Raw genomic sequence first — 25,197 nt, forward strand, 5'->3', positions numbered from 1 at the left:
GTCAAGAAAAGTTGATTCAAGGACTTGGGAGAGCTTCACAAGGAGTGGACTGAGGCTGGTGTCAGTGTATCAAGACCCATCACGAACAGACATCGTCAAGAAAAGGGGATACAACTTTTGCATTCCTAATATCAAGCTACTCCTGAGCCAGAGACAATGTCAGAAGTGTCTTATCTGGGCTAAGGAGAGAAAGAAATGGACTGTTGCTCAGTGGTCCAAAGTCCTCTTTTCAGATGAAAGTACATTTTGCATTTAATTTGGAAATCACGGTTCTAGAGTCTGGAGGAAGAGTGGAGAGGCACAGAATCCAAGGTGTCTGAAGCCCAGTGTGAAGTTTCCACAGTCTGTGATGATTTGGGGTGCCATGTCATTTGCTGGTTTTGGTCCACTGTATTTTATCAAGTCCAAAGTCAACACAGCCATCTACCAGGAGATTTTAGAGCACTTCATGCTTCCATCTGCTGACGAGCTTTTTGGAGATGCTGATTTCCTTTTCCAGCAGGACTTAGCACCTACCCACAGTGCCAAAACTACTACCAAATGGTTTGCTGACCATGATATTACTGTGTTTGATTGGCCAGCCAACTTGCCTGACCTGAACCCCATAGAGAATCTATGGGGTATTGTCAAGAGGAAGATGAGAAACACCCAACCCAAAAATACAGATACGCTGAAGGCCACTATCAAAGCAACCTGGGCTTCAATAACACCTCAGCAGTGCCACAGACTGATCTTCTCCATGCCACACTGCATTGATACAGTAATTCATGGTAAAGGAGCCCCAACCAAGTAATAAGTGTATAAATCAATATACTTTTCAGAATTTGGACATTTCTGTATTGTAAATCCTTTTTTTGATTGATCTTAGGGAATATTCTAATAATTTGAGATACTGGATTTCTGATTTTCATGAGCTATAAGCCATAATCATCAAAATTAAAACAAAAAAAGGCTTTAAATATTTCACTTTACATGTAATGAATATAGAATATATGAAAGTTTACCTTTTTGAATTAAATTATGAAAAAAAGGAACTTTTTTCATGGTATTCTAATTTTTTGAGATCCACTAGTATAGTCAGTTCCTCCCCAAAGAAGCCTTAGAAAGTTGTGAGGGTGTGAAACTGAATGGAGTAAACATTACCAACATCTGCTACGCAGATGATACAGTTCTGCTTGCTAGCAGTGTTCAGTCTCTTCAAGCAATGCTTGACTCACTCTGCAGCACATGTAAGGAGTATGGAATGGAACTGAATGTGAAAAAGACCAAGACAATGTGCATTAGTAAGACCATACCTGATAGATTTGTAGTTCATGCAGAAGGAAAATATTTGGAGCAAGTTCTGGAGTATCAGTATCTGGGGAGTATTATAACAGAAGATGCAAAGCTGGAGGAAAAGGTGAAGCGAAGAATTGGAAAGGCGAAAGCAAAGTTCTGGGAATGCAAAGAGTTCCTAAGAAAAGATATCGGCATGGAGTTGAAGATTAGATTACTGAGATGCTACATTTTTTCTATGGTCGCCTATGGATGTGAAGCATGGCAGTTCACTAATTCCATCAAGAACAGGCTGCAATCTTTTGAGATGTGGTGTCTCAGGAGAATGCTGAGTATAAGTTGGAAAGAGAAAGTAACCAACAATGAAGTGCTGCAAAGAGCTGGGACCCAGAGGACTCTACTGTATGATCTTATGCAACAGAAGATGAGTTATGCAGGGCACGTACTTCGTGGCAGTGGAGGAAAACTTGCTAACCTGATTCTGGAAGGTGCAATTGATGGTTTCAGAGCAAGAGGTAGGCAGAGACCAAAATGGAGTGATGACATTAAGAAGTGTAGTTCAACAACATCTTACAAGGAAGCAAAAAGAACCGCAGAGAATAGAGGTCAATGGAGAGCTATGGTGGCCAACCTTCGTGTCGAAGACGGCACTTGATAATGAATACGTATATTGCAATTTCGTTCAATTCAGTCACATTTTACCAGAGTTATGGCATAGTTGCCAGCGGGGGATATTGTGTTCTCAGCGCACTCTTGTCATGTCTTACTTTAAAAATGTTGTTTTACTAGAATATTTCTTCAACACGGTTGTGTGTTTATTTTTGACATGTTCAGCAGTGTTGGCACAAAAATGTTTGAGCAAAGGGGCATGATATTTGAACGGATATTCACTTTGTTTCATTTAGACACCTGATGCAGTGGACAGAGTGGAGCCAAAGACATCAACCAGCAGCCCTGCACCTTGCCCAGTTCCACTGAAATCACCTGTCCCTCCTTGTACAACCTCGAACACACACACACAATCACACACAAACACACCTGTAACTTCACACACACCCGCACCCAAAAGTCAGGATAACCCGCTGGTAAGGCTTGGCTTTTTCCTCCATTCACGACAGAATAAGATGCATTTTTTTTCTTCTGTTCTTAATTTTATATATCAGATTTTAAGATATAATTGTGAGTGTAAGTAAACCAAAACAAGTTCATTTTATTTTCCTCTTAAACATCACACATGAAAATAATGCATAACATTATAACATTTACTGTATGTTTCACATAACTCATGTCTGATTTTATAGATTGTTAGTCCCCAATATAATTTCTTTGATATGCATTTTTTCACAAAATTTAAAATTTATGTGTAGGACCAAAACTGAGCTGGACACATAAGCCTTGTGTGACGATTAACTGTAGTCTTTAGAGCCTCCATTGTCATATAATATAAAGAAATATTAAAGATAAATGTCTAGAAGTGTAAAAAGTATGTAAAAGAAGGTGATTTATATAGTAATCTTTTAGTCATTTAGCATTCTTTTGTGATGTTAAATGAAATATCATTCTCAATAAGTAAATGATATTGTCTTGAAGTCTTGATAATTTGGCTAATGTTTAAAAATATTTATTTGGAATCACTGGACCACCTAAAGAAACACAAGCCATTTCAGTGTTCATCCAAACACAATCAATTGTAAAAAACGTACCTCATATATCGACCAGTACCCTGATGTTTGGCTCTCACCACCCACTAGAGTCTGAACTTGGAGTGTATCCATGCATACTGAAGGGCGAGCTACTAATGGGTGATCCACGCGTTGGCATCCGTCATGCGGTGGAGCCACTGGAGGGGTGTGTGGTCTGAACAGAGGGTGAATGGGCACCCCAGCAAGTAGTATCGGAGGGTGAGAACTGCCCACTTAATGGCCGGGCACTCCTTCTCGATAGTGATGTACTTACTTTCATGCATTGAGAGCTTAGGGCTGATGTACAGCACTGGTTGTTCCTCACCCTCCACCTTCTGGGACAGAATAGCCCCCAGCCCTCTGTCCGATGCATCCATCTGTAAAATAAAAGGGAGAGAGAAGTCAGGGGAGTGTAAAAGTGGCCCTCCACACAGTGCAGCTTTTACCTTGGTGAATGCCTGTTGACACTGCTCCATCCACTGGACCGGATCTGGTGCCCACTTTTTTAGTGAGGTCAGTCAGCGGGCTGGTGACATCTGAATAATTAGTTATAAACCTGTGAAAATAGCCAGCCAGCCCCAGGAATTGTCTCACCCCCTTTTTGGTCTTGGGCCTCGGACAGGCCGCAATCACTGCAGTCTTGTCAATTTGGGGACACACCTGCCCATGGCCCACATGGAAACCCAGATACTGTACTTCCACCCGCCCAATTGCACACTATTTCAGGTTAGCTGTGAGACCCGTCCCCCTCAGTGACTCTAGGACGGCCCCAAGATGTTCTAGGTGCTGCAGCCAATCATTGCTGAATATAATAATGTCGTCGAGGTAAGCCGCGGCGTAGATGGCTTGGGGGCAGAGGATCTTGTCCATGAGCCGCTGGAACGTAGCAGGAGCCCCAAATAACCCGAAAGGAAGCATGGCAAACTGGTGTAATCCGAACAGTGGGGGGGAGAGCCATTTTTTCTGGGGATAGAGGAGTCAAGGGGGTCTGCCAATATCCCTTTGTCAAATCCAGTGTCGAATAAAATCGAGCAGTGCCTAATTGATCAAACAGCTCATCAATGCGAGGCATTGGGTACGACAGAGAGGAGGAGTATAGGAGCCTGGTGAGGGACTTTGCCGTTTGGTGCAACAGGAATCATCTGCAGCTCAACACCTCGAAGACCAAGGAGCTGGTCATTGACTTTGGGAGGTCCAGACCAAGGTCACGACCAGTTCTGATCGAGGGAGTCGAGGTGGAGGCTGTGGATTCCTACAAGTACCTCGGGCTGTGGCTGGACAGCAAGCTGGACTGGACTTGCAACACCAACCACTTGTACAGGAAGGGACAGAGCAGGCTATACTTCCTGAGGAGGCTGCGGTCCTTTAACATCTGCAGGAAACTCCTGTGGATGTTCTATCAGTCCATGGTCGCCAGTGTCCTGTTTTACACCATGGTGTGCTGGGGGGGCAGCACATCCAAGAAGGACACATCCAGGCTGGACAAACTGATCAGGCGGGCCGGCTCTGTGGTCGGCATGAAGCTGGACTCTGGTGACAGTGGCAGAGAAGAGGACTATGGACAAACTACTGAACATCAGGGATGAGAGCTCTGCACTCGGCACTCGACTTTTACGGACTGTCCACTCAAGATGGCGTCTGAGGAACACCAACTGCAGGTAAGGTCACTGCCTTTATATTTATTCTTCTACACACTCTATCCGTGCACTTTTAGAGCCAGATACACCTCGTTTAGTTTTGTAGGAACCCTCTACTCACTTCCACAGAACTGTCATGTTGTTTTGAGCTTTGCAATGGTTTTAAAACTAGCATTTTGTATCAGCAAAAAGACATGCCCCGGCCACTGCCGTGTTAGCGCTTTCCGGTTGAAATCACAAAAAACTAATTTTCTCAAAACACATCCGATTGACGCGATTATGATAGCAACTCAACGTATGTACTCCCAATAATGCGGAAATAGACCTAAAAAGCATTTCACTCCAGAGTTTTCCTTTAATTTATTGAGAAGTTTTCTCTGTTTTCTATTCTCTGTTGATCCTGTAATGATGCTGCTGGAATTTTAATTTCCCTGAGGAAACCCTCCCAAAGGGATCAATAAAGTTCTGTCTAATCTAATCAAATTTAGAGACCCCACATTCCTTTTGCAACCTGGCAACCTCTGTGAGTTGGGTCGGTGAGAGGTGGTCTCCACAGGGGACCAGAGTGGCTTGAGTACTTATATATATATTTGTGTTTTTTTTTTTTTTTTAACTTCTGGCCCCAGCTCCACCTTCTCTGGGACTACTGATGGCAATGCCACAGAGACCCCTTTGTTCCAATGTTTCAGCAGGTTGAGGTGGTATATTTGCAGTGCCCTTCCCCTATCCATTCGCCTCATCTCATAGTTGATGTCCCCGATTCACCGTATGACCTCAAAGAGCCCTTGCCACTTGGCGACTAATTTGGAGCTTGAAGTGGGCAATAATACAAGCACTTTGTCTCCCGGGGTGAATTCTCTAAGGTGCAAGCCCCTGTTGTACAGCCGGGCTTGATGTTCTTGTGCCTGCAGTAAATTCTCCTGGGTTATGTGCGTGAGGGTATGGAGTTTTGTGTGCAGGTCGAGAACGTACTGAATTAAATTTTTACTTGTTGAAGGTCCCTCCTCCCATTTTTCCCACAGCACGTCTAAAATGCCACGTGGCTTTCGCCCATATAATAATTCAAATGGTGAAAATCCTGTGGAGGCTTGCGGGACCTCTCATACTGCAAATAACAGGGGCTCAAGCCATTTATCCCAGTTACCTGCATCTTCGCTTACAAACTTCCAAATTAGATTTTTGAGTGTTTGATTGAGTCGTTTCACTAAGCCATCTGTTTGTGGATGATAGACGCTGATGCAGATAGAATTAATCCCCAGTAACCCATACAGTTCGTGCAGTGTGCATAACATAAACATAGTGCCTTGGTCAGTTAGGATTTCTTTTGGAATCCCAACTCGGAAAAGAACACAGAAGAGCACCTCCACAATACTGCATGCTGAGATACTGCAGAGAGGCACCACTTCTGGATATCGCTTTGCATAGTCCACCAGAACTAAAATAAAGCGATATCCTCGTGCCGACCAATCTAATGGCCCAACGAGATCCATACCAAGTCTCTCGAAGGGGGTCTTGATGAGAGAGAGAGAGAGAGAGAGAGAGAGAGGGTGCAAAGGCACTTTTGGAGTGGCTGCGGGACTTACTAATTGGCATTCGCGCACACCACCGACAAACATCCCCGCGAATTCCTGGCCAATAGAACCGGGCCATTATTTGGGCTAGTATTTTATTCTGCTCTAAGTGTCCAGCCATGGGATTAAAGTGAGCTGCATGGAACAGTAGTTTCCTATGGCTCTTAAGGATTAACAACTGTGTTATCAGTTCACTGGTTTGAGTGTCCTGCGTCACTCGATATAGCCTGTCTTTAATAATAGATTAAAGGTTCAGCACGGCGGTGTAGTGGTTAGCACAGTCGCCTCACAGCAAGAAGGTTCTGGGTTCGAGCCCAGCGGCCGGCGAGGGCCTTTCTGTGTGGAGTTTGCATGTTCTCCCTGTGTCTGTGTGGGTTTCCTCCGGGTGCTCTGGTTTCCCCCACAGTCCAAAGACATGCAGTTAGGTTAACGTGGGGTGGCCTTGGGCTGAGGTGCCCTTGAGCAAGGTACCTAACCCCTGACTGCTCCCCGGGCGCTCTAGTATGGCTGCCCACTACTCTGGGTGTGTGTGCACGCGCGTGTTCACTGCTTCAGGTGGGCTAAATGCAGAGGATGAATTTCACTGTGCTTGAAAGTGTGCATGTGACTAATGGTTTCTTCTTAATAGAGAAATACGGGAAGGCGGGTGCTGCATTTGGCTGGAGAGTTTGACTGTCGATTACTCTCACTTGGTCAAATGCATGATGCAGAGTCTCGTCTCGTGACTGCTCTAATGGGAAATCCTCAAGGGAATCCTCGAGATTGGGAGGAGGGGCAAGATGCTCCTCACTCTTTGTATCGCGCTGATGTAGATGGTTCTGTAACAGCTCCCCCAGTCAATGCCACACCAGGATCTCCCCATGACGTACTATCGCAAAACCCACCCCTTAGTACGTGTTCCATTAACCTGCTAAATCCCGGCTAATCAGTCCCCAAAATCAGCAGGTGGGTGAGACGAGGATTAACCGCCGCCTTTATTCTATGATTTTCTCCCCAAAATAGAATGTGAACGGAAACCAAGGGATAATCGTGAACATCCCCATGCACACACTAAACCTTCACCACTTGTGCTCTCCCCAATGCCACACCTTACACCAGGCTTTGGTGGGTTGAGGTCTGATTACAGCCGGAATCCACCAACGCATGATACGTATCCCTTTGAACACTCACCAGTATATGATATGCTCCAGCCCGATTGAGGGTGGTCTGTGGTGCGTCAGGGATCTGGACCACAGCTCCCACCTCCCTCGCAGAGCACTGGAGATGCCTGAGCTCCCCGTAGCACCAGCATACTGGCCCAGGCTTCACCTCCACACCAGCAAAAGGAAAGTCACTCACCTGGGAGAAGACACAAACACAGAAGGGGCAGATGGGAGGGAAGCACCATGGGTGTGGCAGGCTGGCTGGGGGGGAGATGGCCCCCGCCTCCGCGGTGGGGGAACGGGGCGGGGACGGGAAGAGGAGGGAGGGTAGGAAGGGGGAGAGGGAGAAGAGAGGCGGATTCGCCTGCCACCAGAACCGCTGCCAAGTGATCCTCTGCCAACTCAATGGCTTGATTCAGCGATGTCAGGTGGTGGCACTGGACCCACTCTGCCATTCCTTCCGGAAGCCAGGCAATTAACTGTTCCCGTGTCACTAGGTCGATCATCCCCTCGACGTCGCAGTTTTCTGCCCTCAGCCGGCGTCCTGGAGTTGTTGGCCGAATGCAAATGGTCGGCCTACTTCCTCCAGCGTCAGTGTGCGTAAACATTGGCAATGTTGCTCTGGAGAGCGGCTGACATGCTGCAGGATGGCTTGCTTCAGGTAGGCGTAGGTGAGCCAATGGTCGGCGGGGAGCTGTTGCGCAGCTTGCTGCACTTCCTCAGTCAGCAGCAGTAGTAGACCTGCCAAGCATTGCTCAAATGGCCACCACCCCCACGCTTCGGTTGCTTGCTTGAACAGGGCAATAAATGCCTCGGGCTTGTCGTGCAGTCCCATCTTCGTCAGCGTGATGTGGGGTGGGTCTGCTGTGGCGGCGGTTGAGGACCCTGCTGACGCGAGCAGGTGCTGGAATGCCTGGCGATCTTCCTGCTGGGCCAGCAGCAAGGCTTTGAAGCATTGTTCCTGCTCCTTCCGGAGGGCGATCAACGCTTGCTGCTGGCTCTGTTGGGCGGCAGCAAGGGCATGTATTAGATCTTTTAGTGGGGAGGACTCCAATGGGCGGTTCCCTTCAGTATCCCGGGTTTCGGCACCACTGTAGTAAATACTGAAGCACGGCAGGCGGGGAGTGTTGTTCACACAGACTCTTTATTTTCACTGTTTTCCTTGCTTTTCAGCTTTCCATACACACACTCATGTGCTCTGGTTGAGAGAGATCTATCTTTGCTCTCTTCCTCCTTTTCTACTCACTGCAGTTACTGCAAAGCATACAGATGCAACGTTAATTGGGAACTGGTGTACTGACTTTGCCATTCACCTTCCCTAGCCCCACCCTCCATTCACAAACCGACGCTCAGCCATGCCCCCCACTGCCACAGACGGCATTTTGTCCATCCAAAGGATCGGATCCATAAACCTCTCAAGAGAAACATTGCATATGTGATCAGTCAAGTGCCATGAGAAGTGCAAAGACCTAACGGTATATAGGGAAACCAAACAGCCACTCAATAGACGCATGTCCCAACACAGGTGAGGAAACTCCTCGGGGCATGACTCAGTAGTTTATACACACTTACAACAAAAGAAATACAGTTTTCACGATCATAAAGTATACTGTGGGTGGTAAAAGAGAGCAACTGGACCTGCTTGAAGATTCTTGAAGATGTTTCACCTCTCATCCGAAAGGCTTCTTCAGTTCTGTCTGATTAATAGGGAGTATCAGGTATTTATCCTCTCATGGATGAAAAGCAATCCTAAGGTGTCGTTGAGTCATCCTGTTGGTGTGGGTCACTGGGGGCTGGGTGTGAACGGCCTAGAGAGTCATTGGGGTGATCAGTGGTTGTTGGTTCTCTTTGTCCTCCTGTGAGTCACTGAAAACAGATGGGTTTTGGTGTGCATTCAGTTGTCTGGGAAGTGTGCCAAGTACTGCATTGTAGGTGGCTGATAAATGGTGTCTTAGACCACCAGTGATGGCCGTTCCAGGTTGACAAAAATGTCTTCTTTAACTCCTCGCTCATACCAATGACCCTCTCTGGCTAAAATACGCACGTTGCAATCCTGAAATGAGTGTCCTTTGTTGTTAAGATGAAGATAGACAGCAGAGTCCTGGCCTGAGGAACTGGCTCTCCTGTGTTGAGCCATGCGCCTGTGAAGCGGTTGTTTTGTTTCCCGGTTGGTTGAGTCCGTGCATTCCTCATTGCACTGAATTGCATACACTACGTTGTCCTGTTTGTGTCTGGCTATTCTGTCCTTAGGGTGGACCAGTTTCTGCTTCAAGGTGTTACTGGGTCTGAAATGTACCAGAATGTTGTGTTTGTAGAAGATTTTCCTGAGTTTCTCAGATAGACCAGAAATGTATGGAATGACAATGTTCTTGCATTTGTTCCTGTTATCCTCCTTGTCCGTTATGTTCCTTTTTCTGCTCTTGAAGAAAACCCAGTTGGGATACCCGCAGTTCTGAAGTGCTTTCTTGATGTGATTTTGCTCCTACTCTTTTCCCTCTACTGTTGTAGGAATGTTCTGAGCCTTGTGTTGCAAGGTCCTAATGACCCCCAATTTGTGTTCCAGTGGGTGGTGAGAGTCGAAGAGTAGGTACTGGTCTGTGTGGGGGGGTTTCCAGTAGACCTCGATGCTAAGGCTTCTGTCTTGTCTAATGTGTACATCACAATCCAAGAAGGCTAGATTATTCCCACTGACGTCCTCCCGAATTAAATTGATGTTGATATTCACTGCATTGATGTGCTTAGAGAAGGCTTCCACCTCGTGGGTTTTGATTTTAACCTAGGTGTCATCCACATCTGAACCAGTGGCTGGGAGCAACTCCTGAAAAAGTGGTCAAAGCTTTATGTTCCACTTCCTCCATGTATAGATTGGCCACAATAGGGGACACCGGTGAGCCCATGGCGCATCCATGCTTCTATCTGTAGAAACTTTCATTAAACTGGAAATAGGTGGTGATCAGGCAGAGGTCAAGCAGGGTGCAAATCTGGTCCGTGGTGAGGTTCGTTCTATCCAGTAAGGTGCTGTCTTGAAGGAGTAGTTTTCTAACAGATTCGACTGCTTCTGTGGTGGGAATGCAGGTGAATAGAGAAGTGACATCGTAGGAAACCATGATTTCATCTGAGTCTAGTTTGAAGTCTGCAACTTTAGTAGCAAAATCTTGGGAGTTTTTGACATGACGTGGCATGTTTCCAACAAGAGGAGCCAGGATGGTGGCTAGGTGTTTGGCAATGTTATAGGCTGGGTGCGATTTGCTGGGGGGGAAGGTGGGGATCATCCCCCCCCCCCCCCCCCCCCCCGTTTTTTTTTATCTGCTGAAAAAAAATCCTCGGGGACAACCCCGTCAATAAAACAAACAAACCAAAAAAAAGTTGACATGACAGGCATGTTGTGACACAGTTTTCTATGGTCTACATTGCGCTCACTTTCAAAATGACCCGAAGTGGCAGCTTTGATGTTCACGAACGTCCCCAGCAAATAGATACATTGTAGATAATATTAGCTCGCTGACGGCGCCAACACCAAAAGCCTGAGACAGGAACTCGACACGCACTCATTCAAGGGGGTGAATATCTGCCAGCCGAGCGACCGAGAGCAGCAGAGGGCAAGTGCGTTCCGTGACCGCTTCTTCACCTCACTGGCAGATAACGTGGAACGCAGGCTGGACGACAACACTGTGCTTGCTGCGTGTGCTGCGCTGTGCCCCTTAAGCTGGCCGAAGGATGAAGGCAAGCGCATTCTGTTTGGGGAAGACAAACTTGCCAGAATTCAAAAAACCCTGGCAGCTGAGGTCTCTGACACCGCTCTGCTGCTGAAAGAATTTCGACAGTACATGTTCAACGGAGTCCAAGGAGAAAATCTCCTCAACTTGCTTTCTGTCGTCTCCACGCTTCCCGTGTCAACAGCAGAGTGTGAACGTGACTGATGAGCGCAACAGAATGAATGTATCCACACTGAACAGCCTTCTTTTCCTCGCTGTCAATGGGCCAGACGTGCGTTCCTTCCCTGCTGAGAAATTCGCAGAAATGTGGATTAAAGAAGGGCGAAACGCGGTGGATAGCGCACCGACGGGAAAGCAGAAAAGGCCACATGAACTGCGCCATCAGAGCAAACTGTTCATTTAATATTCATGTATTTTAGTGATTTTCGAGTCACTGTCCATTTAATCTGGAGGGAGAGAAACATCACAGCAACGCGACAAGTAATGCGAACTTTGTTGTGTGTTAGTGTTCGTGTATTTAGTCAGAGAGATAGGAAGATGAATTTACTATCTCTGGTTTAGTGTTTGTTTTCATTTAGTGTTATTCATTTGATATCATCGGATGTTATTGAGCTGTTAGCCTATTGTTACCTTAATTTTGTGACGTTTCATGATTTAAAAAAAAAAAAAAAAAACATCCCTCCTTCTGGTTTTTTGACAAATCGCACCCTGGTTATAGGTGACATAGTTTATACTGCTGATGATAGGTCTGAGTGGAGCTCCTTCCTTGTGAATCTTGGGGAGTCCATATATGAGAGGAGTGGCTTCCCCACTCTGTAGTACAGAGATCGGTTGATGGCTTGGTCCTTTTCTAGTTGTTGTAGGCAGCTAACAACTTTCTTTTTGTAACAACTGGTGGGGTCCTGCCTCAAGGTTTCATAGGTAGTTGTGTTGCTGAGGAGACTGGTCATCTTTGAGTGGTAGTCCACTGTGTTTAGCACCACTGTGCATCTCCCTTTGTCAGCAGGAAGGATGGTGATGTTCCGGTCTCTTTGAAGCAATGTAAGAGCCCTCCTTTCTTGGCTGGTGAGGTTGGAGGGGGGTACTTTCGCACTGGACAGAGCAGCTGATATCTTCAGTCTAAGATGTTCTGCCTCTGTGTTGGTCAGATTGTTGTTTCTGATGGCTGACTCTGTGGCTGTGATGAGGTATCCGCTCTGGTGAAACTGTAAAGTTAAGTCCCTTGGATAAAACATCTTTCTCTGGTTGGATGAGTACCCTGTCGGATAAGTTCTTCACCCATTTCTCTTCTATGCCCGGTTGTGTAGCCTGGTCAGATTTCTTCCTCCAAGTCAGTACTTCTGTCTTGCTGGAGGAGGTGGTTTTAGATGAAGAATGAAAAGTGACCCACACCAACAGGATGACTCAACGACACCTTAGGATTGCTTTTCATCCATGAGAGGATAAATACCTGATACTCCCTATTAGTCAGACATAACTGAAGAAGCCTTTCGGATGAGAGGTGAAACGTCTTCAAGAATCTTCAAGCAAGTCCAGTTGCTCTCTTTTACCACCCACAGTTTACTATGACCTGGATGACTGAGAATCTTCACAGACAGATCATGAAGTACATATTCTCGACAAAAGACAGGTAGCTTGAAAGAGGTGTTAAGGAGGTTGTCTGTGTCAAAGTGAAGTGGCCCTCACTAAACCAGGGAGGGGGTTTGAGACACCACCTGTCCCCAGCATATATTGCTGTGTTAAAAACTGTACCCCAGCACTTAATGGACAAACCAGCTTGCTCTATCTCACAAGTAAAGGAGGGGCACCATCATAAGTGGCTGGGTGTCTGTGAAGATTCTCAATCATCCAGGTCATAGTAAACTGTGGGTGGTAGAAATGGGCAACTGGACTTGCTTGAAGATTCTTGAAAATGTTTCACCTCTCGTCCAAAAGGCTTCCTCAGTTCTGTCTGACTAATAGGGAGTATCAGATATTTATCCTCCTGGATCAGAATCAGAATTCTGATGACCAGCTCATCTAAGGTGTCATTGAGGCATCATGTTGGTGTGGGTCACTGGAGGCTGGGTGTGAACGGCGAGTCATTAGGGTGATCAAAGGATTGCCCGTTAGGGTGATCAATGGCAATCTGACCCTCTCTGTCCTCCTGTGAGTCACCGAAAACAGCTGGGTCCTGGCATACACCCAGCTGTCTGGAAAGAGTGTCCAAGACCGCCTTGTAGATGTTTGACAAATGATGTCTTAGACCCCCACCTCTGTTCAGTGATGGCCGTTCCAGGTTGACAAAAATGGCTTCTTTAACTCCTCGCTCATACCAACGATCCTTTCTGGCTAAAAGGCCAGGACTCGGCTGTCTACATTCATCTTAACAACAAAGGACACTCATTTCAGGATTGTAACATACACATTTTAGCCAGAGAGGATCGTTGGTATGAGCGAGGAGTTAAAGAAGCCATTTTTGTCAACCTGGAACGGCCATCACTGAACAGAGGTGGGGGTCTAAGACATCATTTGTTAAACATCTACAAGGCGGTCTTGGACACTCTTCCCAGACGGCTGGGTGTACGCCAGGACCCAGCTGTTTTCGGTGACTCACAGGAGGACAGAGAGAGTCAGATTGCCATTGATCACCCTAACGGGCAATCCTTTGATCACCCTAATGACTCGCCGTTCACACCCAGCCTCCAGTGACCCACACCAACATGATGCCTCAATGACACCTTAGATGAGCTGGTCATCAGAATTCTGATTCTGATTCTGATCCAGGAGGATAAATATCTGATACTCCCTATTAGTCAGACAGAACTGAGGAAGCCTTTTGGACGAGAGGTGAAACGTTTTCAAGAATCTTCAAGCAAGTCCAGTTGCCCATTTCTACCACCCACAGATAAGTGGCTGGGAACACCATTTTCTGTGGCAGCACAACTCAGTAACATCTTTAGTAGTTATGTAGTCATCTCATGCTGATTGTGTGACTCCCTTATCTCTATTTTTGCCAGAGTTATTTCCTGTCACACTTTTACAACTGGTGATGGTGTTTGGATGAACACCGAAACTTGTGTGTGTGTGTGTGTGTGTGTGTGTGTGTGTGTGTGTGTGTGTGTGTGTGTGTGTTGTAATGTTGTAAAGATGTTTGGATGTGCAGTTTGTTATGGAGTGTCACCCTTTAAAAAGAGTCCAGTAAATAACAGATTGAGAATGATAAACAATGTTAGAAGTCTAGGTCTAGATAGATCAGTGTGTGTGCGTGTAAAAGCATATGACTTATAACATACTCTCAGCCACCGAAGTCTACCATTACAGTTTTTCTGATTGATGAGGATGATTATGTTCAGAGTATAAGTCTGCAGTAACTCTCGTGGTTACCAAAGGACCAGCCCCCCACTGTAACCCTAGCTATGTAATAGGCAAGAGGCTGAGGGATATAGAAATGGAGATCATTGCTGCCCGATGTGCCTTAAGGGCCTGTTAGTACTGGGATGGGAGATTGCCTGGGAAGACCAGGTGCTGGTAAAAGAGGGACTTTGATTAGTATGAAGTAGTATGTGTGTAAAAGAGCCTCTCACAGTTTAGTCAGAACTGGCTGAGAATTTACAGCTAAGCCCAATAGCTTTTGGTTCTTGGGAGTGTTAAATATCTGCACAGTAATTATTGATCTTTGGTGCTTGCTGTTGTGCTTTGTTAGGTACTGCGATTATTTACCAAGAGCATTCAGTGCTAACAAGGTCTGCTACATTTACTACAATTGTATCTCATCTCATCTCATCTCATTATCTCTAGCCGCTTTATCCTTCTACAGGGTCGCAGGCAAGCTGGAGCCTATCCCAGCTGACTATGGGCGAAAGGCGGGGTACACCCTGGACAAGTCGCCAGGTCATCACAGGGCCGACACATAGACACAGACAACCATTCACACTCACACCTACGGTCAATTTAGAGTCACCAGTTAACCTAACCTGCATGTCTTTGGACTGTGGGGGAAACCGGAGCACCCGGAGGAAACCCACGCGGACACGGGGAGAACATGCAAACTCCACACAGAAAGGCCCTCGCCGGCCCCGGGGCTCGAACCCAGGACCTTCTTGCTGTGAGGCAACAGTGCTAACCACTACACCACCGTGCCGCCCTACAATTGTATCATTATTGTTAAACTGAAAGAAAAATAATCAGAAACACTAAAGCAGTTTGCATCAGACTTCATTTTGTATATACTTTACACTAGAGGTGTGTGCATTTATTTTTGACCCCTTTCACATCCACTCCTGAAGGAATTCTCACTAAACCTTATGTTTATTTGTGCTTTTTTAAATTTGTCATCAGTAACTGATGTTTTTCACTGTGTTTTGTCTTTACAGAAACTGGCCTTCATGCTTTCTCTGGGGCTCGTAACACACGACTATCTGGAGGGTGAGTGTCTTCATTTTGGCATGTCTACTAATTACATGTAGTGCAGAAGGTATACAGTACGTTGTATAAAGTCTGTCATTGGCTTCTGGTTCTGATTGAGAGTACCCTGTGTGCATTCAGCTGCTGCTTCTCACCAGTGTTTCTGTTGGGCTTTTCACTCTGCCTTTCTACTTGTTTTGGAAACATGTGATTTGTGATAATGCCTATAGTACACCTGCTTTTTACCTGCACAAGCCCTGTTCCTCTTCTCCTGCACTGTGACTGCATCTACGGTGAGTTTCTACCCCCTTGCTTAATTGCTATCGCCAGTCTAGATTGTTGAAAGAGCGGCTCACCTGCTTGCGCTTCACAGTTTCTAGCTGGTCGTGTAGTGAGATTTGAATTAGCTCATGGGCATGGTCTGTTAGCGTGGTGTTCTGGGGCATATTCACTGTCATGACTGCTGCTGCTGGTGTCTGGAGTCTCATGGCCCATCATTGTTTTTGGCCTGGAATTATGCTGTGTATTCTTGTTTTTTATTATCTGATAATGCAGTTCATATCTCGGACTGAATGTAAATAAATTGATTGTTACATCTGCTTGGATTCTGTTTCATATAATCTGCACCAATCACTTGGAATTGCCCGACACCCACATTACATCCACTGCTCAAAAAGAGAACCCTCGTTTATCTACAGCTCCAATGTGCCGATCCTGAATATTCGGACACATGATCATGTTCACCGGCACAACACTAAAGCTGTTTTGAGGAATAAATCAGGACTATTTTTGTCCTCTTCCAAAACTGTCTGCATCTTCCTCTCCTAGCTATCAAAGAACTCTCTCTATCTGATGGTACCTCTTTTGAATATGTGGCTCTGAAGGTTGTTTCCTCTTCTCCTGTTGTTACTGTTCGTTTATTGCCCTCCTAAAGCAGCTGCTAGCTTTTTGTGAGGACTTGGTAAACTCCTCACAATAATCTTATCTCTCTGCCCTTGTGTTTGCTGACTTTAACATCCATGCTCACACTAACTGCTCCTACACATCGGAGTTCATCTCAATAATACAATGTTTTAACTTGATACAGCATGTTGACTTTCCAACTCACACTCATGGTCATGTTCTTGATTTGCTCTGTTCTGCTGGTTGGGAATGATATCTCTGTCTCTGGTTCAGTCTCTGGTATGTCTGATCATAAGCTTATTCAATGTGACTTTCACATTACTCCTCCTCCTCCCTTGGAGAAAATCACTGTTTCCTGTCGTAGTATTAGGTCTGTCAACTCCAATCTGTTTGCTGCTTCTCTTCAGTTGTCATCCCTGTCTGACTTGCATAAATTCTCCACCCCTGATCGTATAGTTTCCCTTTGTAATGAATCTATCTCTAAAAGGGCTCAATGACCTAGCCCTTTTAAAGAATCGGCTTAAAATTTGGGGTTTGGTACGGTTTCTGGCGTGGTAGAACGGAAACAGTACTAGTTCAGTACCAATGTAAGTAATTAAGTAATAAACAAACAAACAAACATTTAAAATTTTCTCATTTTCCTTTTCTGGCTAAAGTGATGAAAAGAGTAGTAGCTACACAACTCCATACTTTTCTTAATGATAACACACTCTGTGAACCTTTTCAGGTTTCCGTACTCGGCACAGTACTGAGACAGCTGTTCTGCATATTGCTAAAGAGCTCCTCCTGTCTGCTGATAGTGATTCGCTCAATATCCTTCTCCTTCTTGACTTAAGTACAGAAGTTGACACTGTTAATCATGATGTACTCATTTCCCAGCATTCCTTCTTTAGTATTACTGGCATAGCCCTTCAGTGGTTCAGGTCGAATCTTAGAAACCAACAATAGTTTATCACACTAGGTCCACACAAGTCCTCCACCACTCCTGTTATGTGTGGTGTCCCTCAGGGATCAGTTCTTTTGCCTCTTCTGTTTCTAATCTAAATCCTACCCCTTGGTCAGATTATTTGTTGCCATGGACTCAACTTTCATTGCTATGTAGATGATATTCAGTTATATCTTAGTACATACTCTCCACAGTGTCTCCTCCCAATACACTTACTGGTTGTATGTCTGATTTAAAGCTTTGGATGCAGGGTAACTTTCTCAGGTTATACACAAACACAACTGAAGTTTTACTGGTCCTTATTATCTAAATCCTCCAATTCTTCTGTTAGTATTGATGATGTGCTTGTTAAACCTGCTCCTGCTGTCAGAAATCTTGGTGTACTATTTGACCCATCACTTAATTTTGATCTACATATCAAGTCCCTCATCAAAATTTCATTCTTTCATCTCCATAATATTGCACGTCTTTGCCCATTCCTGACTAGTAATGATGAGCAAACTCTTGTTCCTGTTTTCATTATGTCTTGTATTGATTACTGTAATTCCCCCTTTATAGGCCTCCCGGCTAAGTCTTTGCAAAAGCTGCAACATATTCAGAGGTCTACAGCTAGAGTTCTCACCCATACCAAGCATCACCCCATCCACATCACCTCATCCTCTTTAAGCTACACTGGCTACCGGTTCAATCCTGTATTAAGTTCTAAATCTTGTTTCTCACCTTCAAAGCCCTACATAGCCTTGCTCCTCTCTTCCTTGGTCAACTCTTGACACCTTACTCCCCCTTTCACTCTCTGAGGTCTTCAGGCAGTAATCTGCTTGCTGTCCCATGCACCAGGCTTTCCACCCTGGGAGGCAGGTCCTCAATCTCATCTCATCTCATTATCTCTAGCTGCTTTATCCTGTTCTACAGGGTCGCAGGCAAGCTGGAGCCTATCCCAGCTGACTACGGGCGAAAGGCGGGGTACACCCTGGACAAGTCGTCAGGTCATCACAGGGCTGACACATAGACACAGACAACCATTCACACTCACATTCACACCTACAGTCAATTTAGAGTCACCAGTTAACCTAACCTGCATGTCTTTGGACTGTGGGGGAAACCGGAGCACCCGGAGGAAACCCACGCGGACACGGGGAGAACATGCAAACTCCACACAGAAAGGCCCTCGCCGGCCATGGGGCTCGAACCCGGACCTTCTTGCTGTGAGGCGACAGCGCTAACCACTACACCACCGTGCCGCCCCAGGTCCTCAATCTCTTCGTGAATATTCATCTTTTTCTCCATTCACACCTGAATTAAATACTTTTCTCTTCAGTGATTATTTCTCTTCCTCCTTTTCTGCTCAGTCTGCTTCATTTTCCCCCCTATTTCCACTATGTAAAGCGACCTTGGCATTGTGAAAGGCACTATCGATACAAAATTATACTCAATATAGTTAAAGCAGTTGACCAACAATCGGCTGACTCAGACTGATTCATTGTGTTAATCTCAGCACTTTTTCTCGTGTGCAGAGATTCAGAGCAAACGTCAAGAGAGAAAGAGACGAACAACAGCAAATCCGGTGTATAGTGGAGCAGTGTTTGAGCCAGAGGTAACACACTCACACAGATACAGACACAGATTCAGTGTTCATGTAATGTGTGGAGAATAATTCCTTAACTGTTAATGTGTTTCAGCGTAAGAAAAGCACAGTGTCTTACCTGAATTCTGCTAATCAAGAGTACAATAAGAGAGGTGAGTATATCGGTTTACTCTGCGTGTGCACACAGCGCACAATTTTTAAAATGTTTTTATACGCACAGCTTCCAACACTATGATATAATTATACTGTCTGTGAGCAAAACAACAATGTGCTTTCATTGATACCTGTACATTCCAGCTGATTATCTCCACCTCTGTTCAGTTAAACTCACTGTTTGTTCTCCTCCCTCCACACACACGCACACAGAGTGTGTAATTGGCTTATGTAATAGGTTTGTTTACACATACTGTTTAATGCTTTTGCACTTTGAGAGATACTGAGCAGAATGGTTGCAGAGAGTTATTGTCGAAACAGTACATTACTTATTTATGCACACCAGAAAGCTGACTCTCTAGTTTTATGAAGACTAAAAAGTATCTTTATATCTAAAATGGCTGTGTGATAAAATGTACTAAAATGTGTTGCTGGCTTCATAAAAACAGTTGTTTGTGGAGGCATAGAGGATTAGAAGTGTTATTGTTAGGGGGATATTAGTGCATGATCCTCATTCACATAAAAACAATGTAAGCTTTAAATGTTTCTTACGAGTTCAACTTTATCGCTTGCCAGATCTTTAGATGTGCCTTACAGTCAAAGCACTATTTAAATTTTCTGCTTTAAACAGTCAAATATGCATACACATGCACACGCATAGATGGTTTGAATGAATCAGATTATTTATATCCAAGGGTCACATCTGGATAATTATATTTATCATAAACTACATTCTTTCTTTCTTGGCTTTAAAGTGAATCAAAAGTTTAGCTGTGCTCAGAAATTAGATTATCTTGTCTACCCTGCTTTTGAATCCAGTTTATTTTTTGTACATTTTCTCTTTCCATTAAGAATAACCTCTGTTTTTACTGATGCTAATGCATGTACTTAATTTGATATCACTTAAATTTATATTTAGAAATCTCAGTCCTGAACTTAATTTAAAAGTTTTGTCTGATTATTACATTTTGTACTGTTAAAAGTCAAGGGGTGAAGGCTATGATTTTATGAACTTCTTTGTTTGTTTTTTAACTTTGTATTCTTTTATTACCAAAAATTGTTTACAGTACATTCAAGCAATAATATAATAATGACAATAATAACAATGAGAGCAAATTGCCAAAAGTGGTAATACAAAAATCAAAGTGCTCTAATACATGGATTTCTCTGTATATGATGCTTGTAAATATCTTTGTGTGGACACATGGTACCTTGCACTCATTTTTAATGATCGTGTTTACTGCTCTGAGGTCAGCTGCCCTTGTGTTCTTTATTAAGCATACTATTTAAACATCATAGCCTGAGCTTTGATGTGCATAGTTGTTATTTTTTGTTTGTTTGTTTGTTTGTTTGTTTGTTTGTTTTTATTTAAGGTTTTTTTTTAATGTTCATATAGCATAGGCTCCTTAATACCATAGGATACTTTTTGAATATCAACAGCTACTCCCAACTATATTTGCACTGTAAAAGGAGTCCCATTTCCCTTGTAATACAGCTATGACCCTGCTGCAACAAAAGTGCTCTAAAACATTTAGTTGCCTGAAAAATGGACAAGGCTTTACACTTACCTGTGAAAGCAAATTATTAACTATAATTATTAATGATTATACTTGCTTGTTTAACCTGTATGAATAAACTAATGATACTAAACATATTGACACTATTAAGTGGTACATCAAAATTATTAAAATCCAGGTTGCTGATTTATTCTTGACGTTTAATCCCTGTTTTTCTTTTTTGATGGTCTAACATTATTTTTTCATTCCTACTTCTCTTTCTTTGCTAGCCAATGAGGAGGGCTCATCAGAGGTATGTCATACCAGTGTTTCTTCATATTTGTCTTTCCATTTTATTTTTCCCCCTTTTGTTGTCTATCTCATCTCACCCAGGTCGCCCACTCAAACCCAGCAGTGTGGTGGAGAGGGGCATCAGCCCTTTGACCCCCACCAGCCTACACCCAGAGTGTGTGGGTCCTCACTTCCCCGTCTTTCCACAATCCCTCTCATCACATCCATCCCCATCCAGCCCTCGTCTCAGCCTGAGCTCAGTGGGGGATGTAAGTAGCTATAGGAGACTACTGCACCCACTGATACACTCCCCTGTTCTCTTCAGGATTACCAGCACTCCCTATGTGACATATGAAACTGGTCTCAGTAGTGGATAAATCATGCTAGACTGACCAATGACAGATAGTGGCATTATAACTCATTACAACTGTAGAACAGCGGTGATTTATAATCTCACCATCCTGTGTCATCCAGAAGAGGATGGGTTTATTTTTGGGTCTGGTTCTTTGCAAGGTTGCCTTAGGAAGCTTTTCTTTGCCACCATCGGCTCTGGCTTGCTCATTAGGAATCTAAAACTAGGTCTGCATCCGGATTCTGTAAAGCTGCTTTGTGAAAATTTCTATTATTAAAAACACTATATTGATAAAATTTAATTGAATTGAACTGATCAACATGTGTCCTGTAATCTGCATTTCACACCACATCAGTTAATCCTTTTGTATAGAATGTATCTTCCCAAATAATAATTTAAAAGAGCTATGCTTTCAATTGTAAAACATTCCACAGTATTTTAAGTATCAGGAGTCCTGTTAAACGTTGCTCACAATGGATTAATGGATTAGTTGAATAAATCCTACTGGGCATTTTAAACCACGTCCCACCTCCACTTGTGTAATTGGCCCAGCATGTGGCGGTCAGTGTTGTGATTGATGGATTCTGTGTGGCAGGGAGACATCCATAATGCTTTCTGTGTGGTGTGTAGGCGCAGTGGGCAGTTACTCGTGTGACGCCTGCTTATGTGTCTATCACCAGGACTGCCTGGCGCCAACCCTCCACATTGTGCCTCAGGGCATGTGGATTTGCCCTTCATGCAAAAAGCAGGTAAATGCCCCCCTGAGCCTACAACCCTTGCCTCTGAACATCTGCCCCAAGTTCTTCCTTAAAAAATAGAGAATATTGCCTAAGCCTTAGCGAACAGGGATTTGTCAGGCCTTGAAGATCTACAGTCGGAGGAAAATGTTTGTACACCCTTTGGAATTTTTTACATTTCTGCCTAAATTGGTCATAAAACATCTCCTGAACTCTCCAGCAATCTTAAGAATGAACAGTGTCTGCTTGAACTAAAACCACTCAAACAATTACATGTTATCATATTTTTATTGGCCATAAGATGGAAATATTGACAGGATAGGGAGGCATAAGTAAGTACACCCTTAGCTAAGGCTCATCCAAGAGCTAATTAGACTAATTAGATGATTAAACAATTTGACTCAGGTGTGAGCCAACCTGATGTCCAATCACTGAGGTGTGTCGTAAGCTACCCACCCCACTGGAAAACCAGTTAAAAGGTGTGTTTTGATGAGAGGCATGTTCTGTGCATCATGCCTCGCTCAAAGGAGCTGTCTGAAGACTTAAGACACAAAATAATTGATTTGTATAAAGCTAAAAAGGGTTACAAAACCATCTCTAAGACCCTTGGTGTTCATGTGTCTACAATTAGAAAAATTGTGTATAAATGGAGACAATTTGGAACGGTTGTTATTCTGCCAAGGAGTGGCCGCCCTGCGAAGATCACTCCAAAGGCACTGCGAGTCATCATCAATGAGGTAAAAAAGAATCCAAGAGTGTCTGCTGAGGACTTGAGGAAATCACTGAAACATGCAGACATCTCTGTGGACACATCTACTATAAGAAAGACACTGAACAAGAATGGGATTCATGGGAGAAGGCCACGGAGGAAGCCATTGCTGTCCAGAAAGAACATTTCTGCTGGTTTGGAGTTCGCGAAAAAGCATTTGGATGCTCCTCAGCGCCACTGGAAAAACGTATTGTGGTCTGATGAAACCAAAGTTGAATTGTTTGGGGGGAACACACCACATCATGTGTGGAGGAAAGTCGGTACAGCACACCATCAGCACCTCATCCCCACCGTCAAGTATGGCGGCGGTAGCATCATGGTGTGGGGGTGCTTTGCTGCCTCTGGGCCTGGACAACTGGCTATAATCAATGGGAAAATGAATTCTCAAGTATATCAAGATATTTTGCAGAAAAACCTGAGGCAATCTGTCAAAAAGTTGAAACTCAAGAGAGGATGGGTCCTGCAACAGGACAATGACCCTAAACACAGAAGCAGGTCGACATTAGAATGGTTTCAGAAGAACAAAATTCACGTTCTGGAATGGCCCAGTCAAAGCCCCGACCTCAATCCAATCGAGATGTTGTGACATGACCTCAAGAAAGCCATCCATTCCAGGCATCCCAGGAATCTTGCTGAATTGCAACAGTTTTGCAAAGAGAAATGGTGCAAGATTTCTCCTGATCGTTGTGCCCGTCTAGTCTGCAACTACAGGAAACGTCTGGTTGAAGTTATTGCAGCCAGAGGAGGGTCAACCAGCTACTAAATCAAAGGGTGTACTTACTTATGCCTCCCTATCCTGTGAATAATTCCATCTTATGGTCAATAAAAATATGATAAAATGCAAATGTTTGGGTGGTTTTAGTTCAAGCAGACACTGTTTGTTCATTCTTAAGATTGCTGGAGAGTTCAGATGATGTTTTATGACCAATTTAGGCAGAAATGTAAAAAATTCCAAAGGGTGTACAAACATTTTCCTCCGACTGCACATGTACGAAGGTTCAATGACACAGGAGTAGTTCAGACCACATTTACCTGAGCCAAGGCTGTTCTGAGCTTTGGAAGTTTAACATGCTTCATTGTAATGTCCTCTGTTCTCTGGTATTTGCATTTTTCAATGTTGCATTTTCCTCATCCACTTGTTTTGCATTTATGTCTTTTTGTTTATTTCTGCACTGAGGCTGTAGCGGTGTGTGCTTTGATTGCCAATAGTAGTTTTTAATAATTTCCAGATTTTGAAGAAGGAGGAAGTGATTGAGTGGCCTGGAACTCTTGCCATAGTCCATTCCTATATTTCTTACAAAGCAGGTAACAGGTTTGAGTCCTGGGAGCAGACCTGCCAACTTTTACACATTTTGCACACAACTTCTGCATTTCAACCTCAAGAGTACGTCAGTATGAGTTATTACTTAAAAATATGCAAAAAGAGCGGTCATCTTTTTCACCACAAATAAAAACAGCAGATGAGCCAGTTGACATATTAATCTAAAAGGACTGACAGATGTGCATGTGATTTGAACTTTCCAATGAAATTATGAAAATAGGCAAAAATGGCACTTTTTCACTGTTTGCTTCTCTTCACTGGTCAGTGGCCCATTCAGACAGTAGAAACTGAACTGCACATGTATACAGGGTTTTGCTTGGGGGCAGAGGGAGCTGCTCTTTACCTGTGATAGTTCAGGGTTCTAACTAGGTCTTTGCAGCATATCGGGCTGGTACACAATGTTTCCTTAATGCTACACCCACAATATTGCCGACATGCCTGTAAAAGTTGCAGCTACACTAATAAATCTTGTCAATCTTGAAAATGTGGTCTTTTGTTTAATTTTCTTTTGTTATCCCCACACGGTGGCAACAGTGCACTGCCATGCGAATGTTCTACATTTGGACGTACTCCATTCCCTGTCCATGTAAGCACCCAGTGCATAGCTGCCTGAGTAGTTCCGTGTGGAGATTAATGTCACTGTAATAGTGACAGTCACTGTAAACAGATACAGAGATTAGCTCACTTTATCTCCTTCCTTAGGGCCCAGTCCCACAACACTGATGAGTATAACTATACCTACGTGTATAACTATATGACTATACCTATGCCTGAATTTAGTTCAAGTCTGGAGCAGTCACACCACAACTATAATCCCGACTATAATATCGGTTGGTCTGGCCACTCAGGTAAATAAATGGATGCAACTTAGGAATAGTCATGCAAGTTTTTTTTCCAGGTCATACAGCTTGGACTTCAAAACACCCCATGCACTTATCCCGGTGGTTTACATAATACAGATAGATCATGAACTATGGAAATATAATAAAAAAGGATACAAAATACGGAGTGGTTACAGATTTTAATATGGATGCATTACGGATGCTAATAATTTACGGATTGGTCACAGACATTTCAGTGTATTACAGATTCATACGGATTTTCATACAGATGAGGCATCACGGCTAAAAAGTTAAGAAGTCTAAAAAAATTAAATGTTTGGACTGCTGAAGTTCATAATTAAAATATCTTACCTGTATTTATATGTTTACTTTATTAATTTACGATTGATATTT

The 25,197-nt window shown here is 44.0% G+C and overlaps 1 protein-coding gene across 4 annotated transcripts in view; it reads left to right on the forward strand.

Annotated features, from left to right (window-relative positions):
• phf21aa (PHD finger protein 21Aa) overlaps nucleotides 1-25,197 on the forward strand; it is a 217,397-nt gene that overhangs the window by 176,240 nt on the left and 15,960 nt on the right. For 3 of the 4 annotated variants that reach the window (XR_009651772.1, XM_060911884.1, XM_060911883.1), the window contains exons 9-15: nucleotides 2,181-2,360; nucleotides 15,379-15,430; nucleotides 18,773-18,852; nucleotides 18,938-18,995; nucleotides 20,783-21,052; nucleotides 21,766-21,884; nucleotides 23,871-23,946. Coding sequence is in view for 3 of the 4 variants with exons in the window: in XM_060911884.1 (XP_060767867.1) it covers nucleotides 2,181-2,360; nucleotides 15,379-15,430; nucleotides 18,773-18,852; nucleotides 18,938-18,995; nucleotides 20,783-21,052; nucleotides 21,766-21,884; nucleotides 23,871-23,946 (835 nt within the window). In the remaining variant the exon portion in view is untranslated. The remainder of the gene's footprint in view (nucleotides 1-2,180; nucleotides 2,361-15,378; nucleotides 15,431-18,772; nucleotides 18,853-18,937; nucleotides 18,996-20,782; nucleotides 21,053-21,765; nucleotides 21,885-23,870; nucleotides 23,947-25,197) is intronic. The other variant, XM_060911885.1, reaches the window with a different exon arrangement.

The sequence above is a fragment of the Neoarius graeffei genome, chromosome 27 (assembly GCF_027579695.1).
Source record: "Neoarius graeffei isolate fNeoGra1 chromosome 27, fNeoGra1.pri, whole genome shotgun sequence".
Classification (NCBI taxonomy): Eukaryota; Metazoa; Chordata; class Actinopteri; order Siluriformes; family Ariidae; genus Neoarius; species Neoarius graeffei.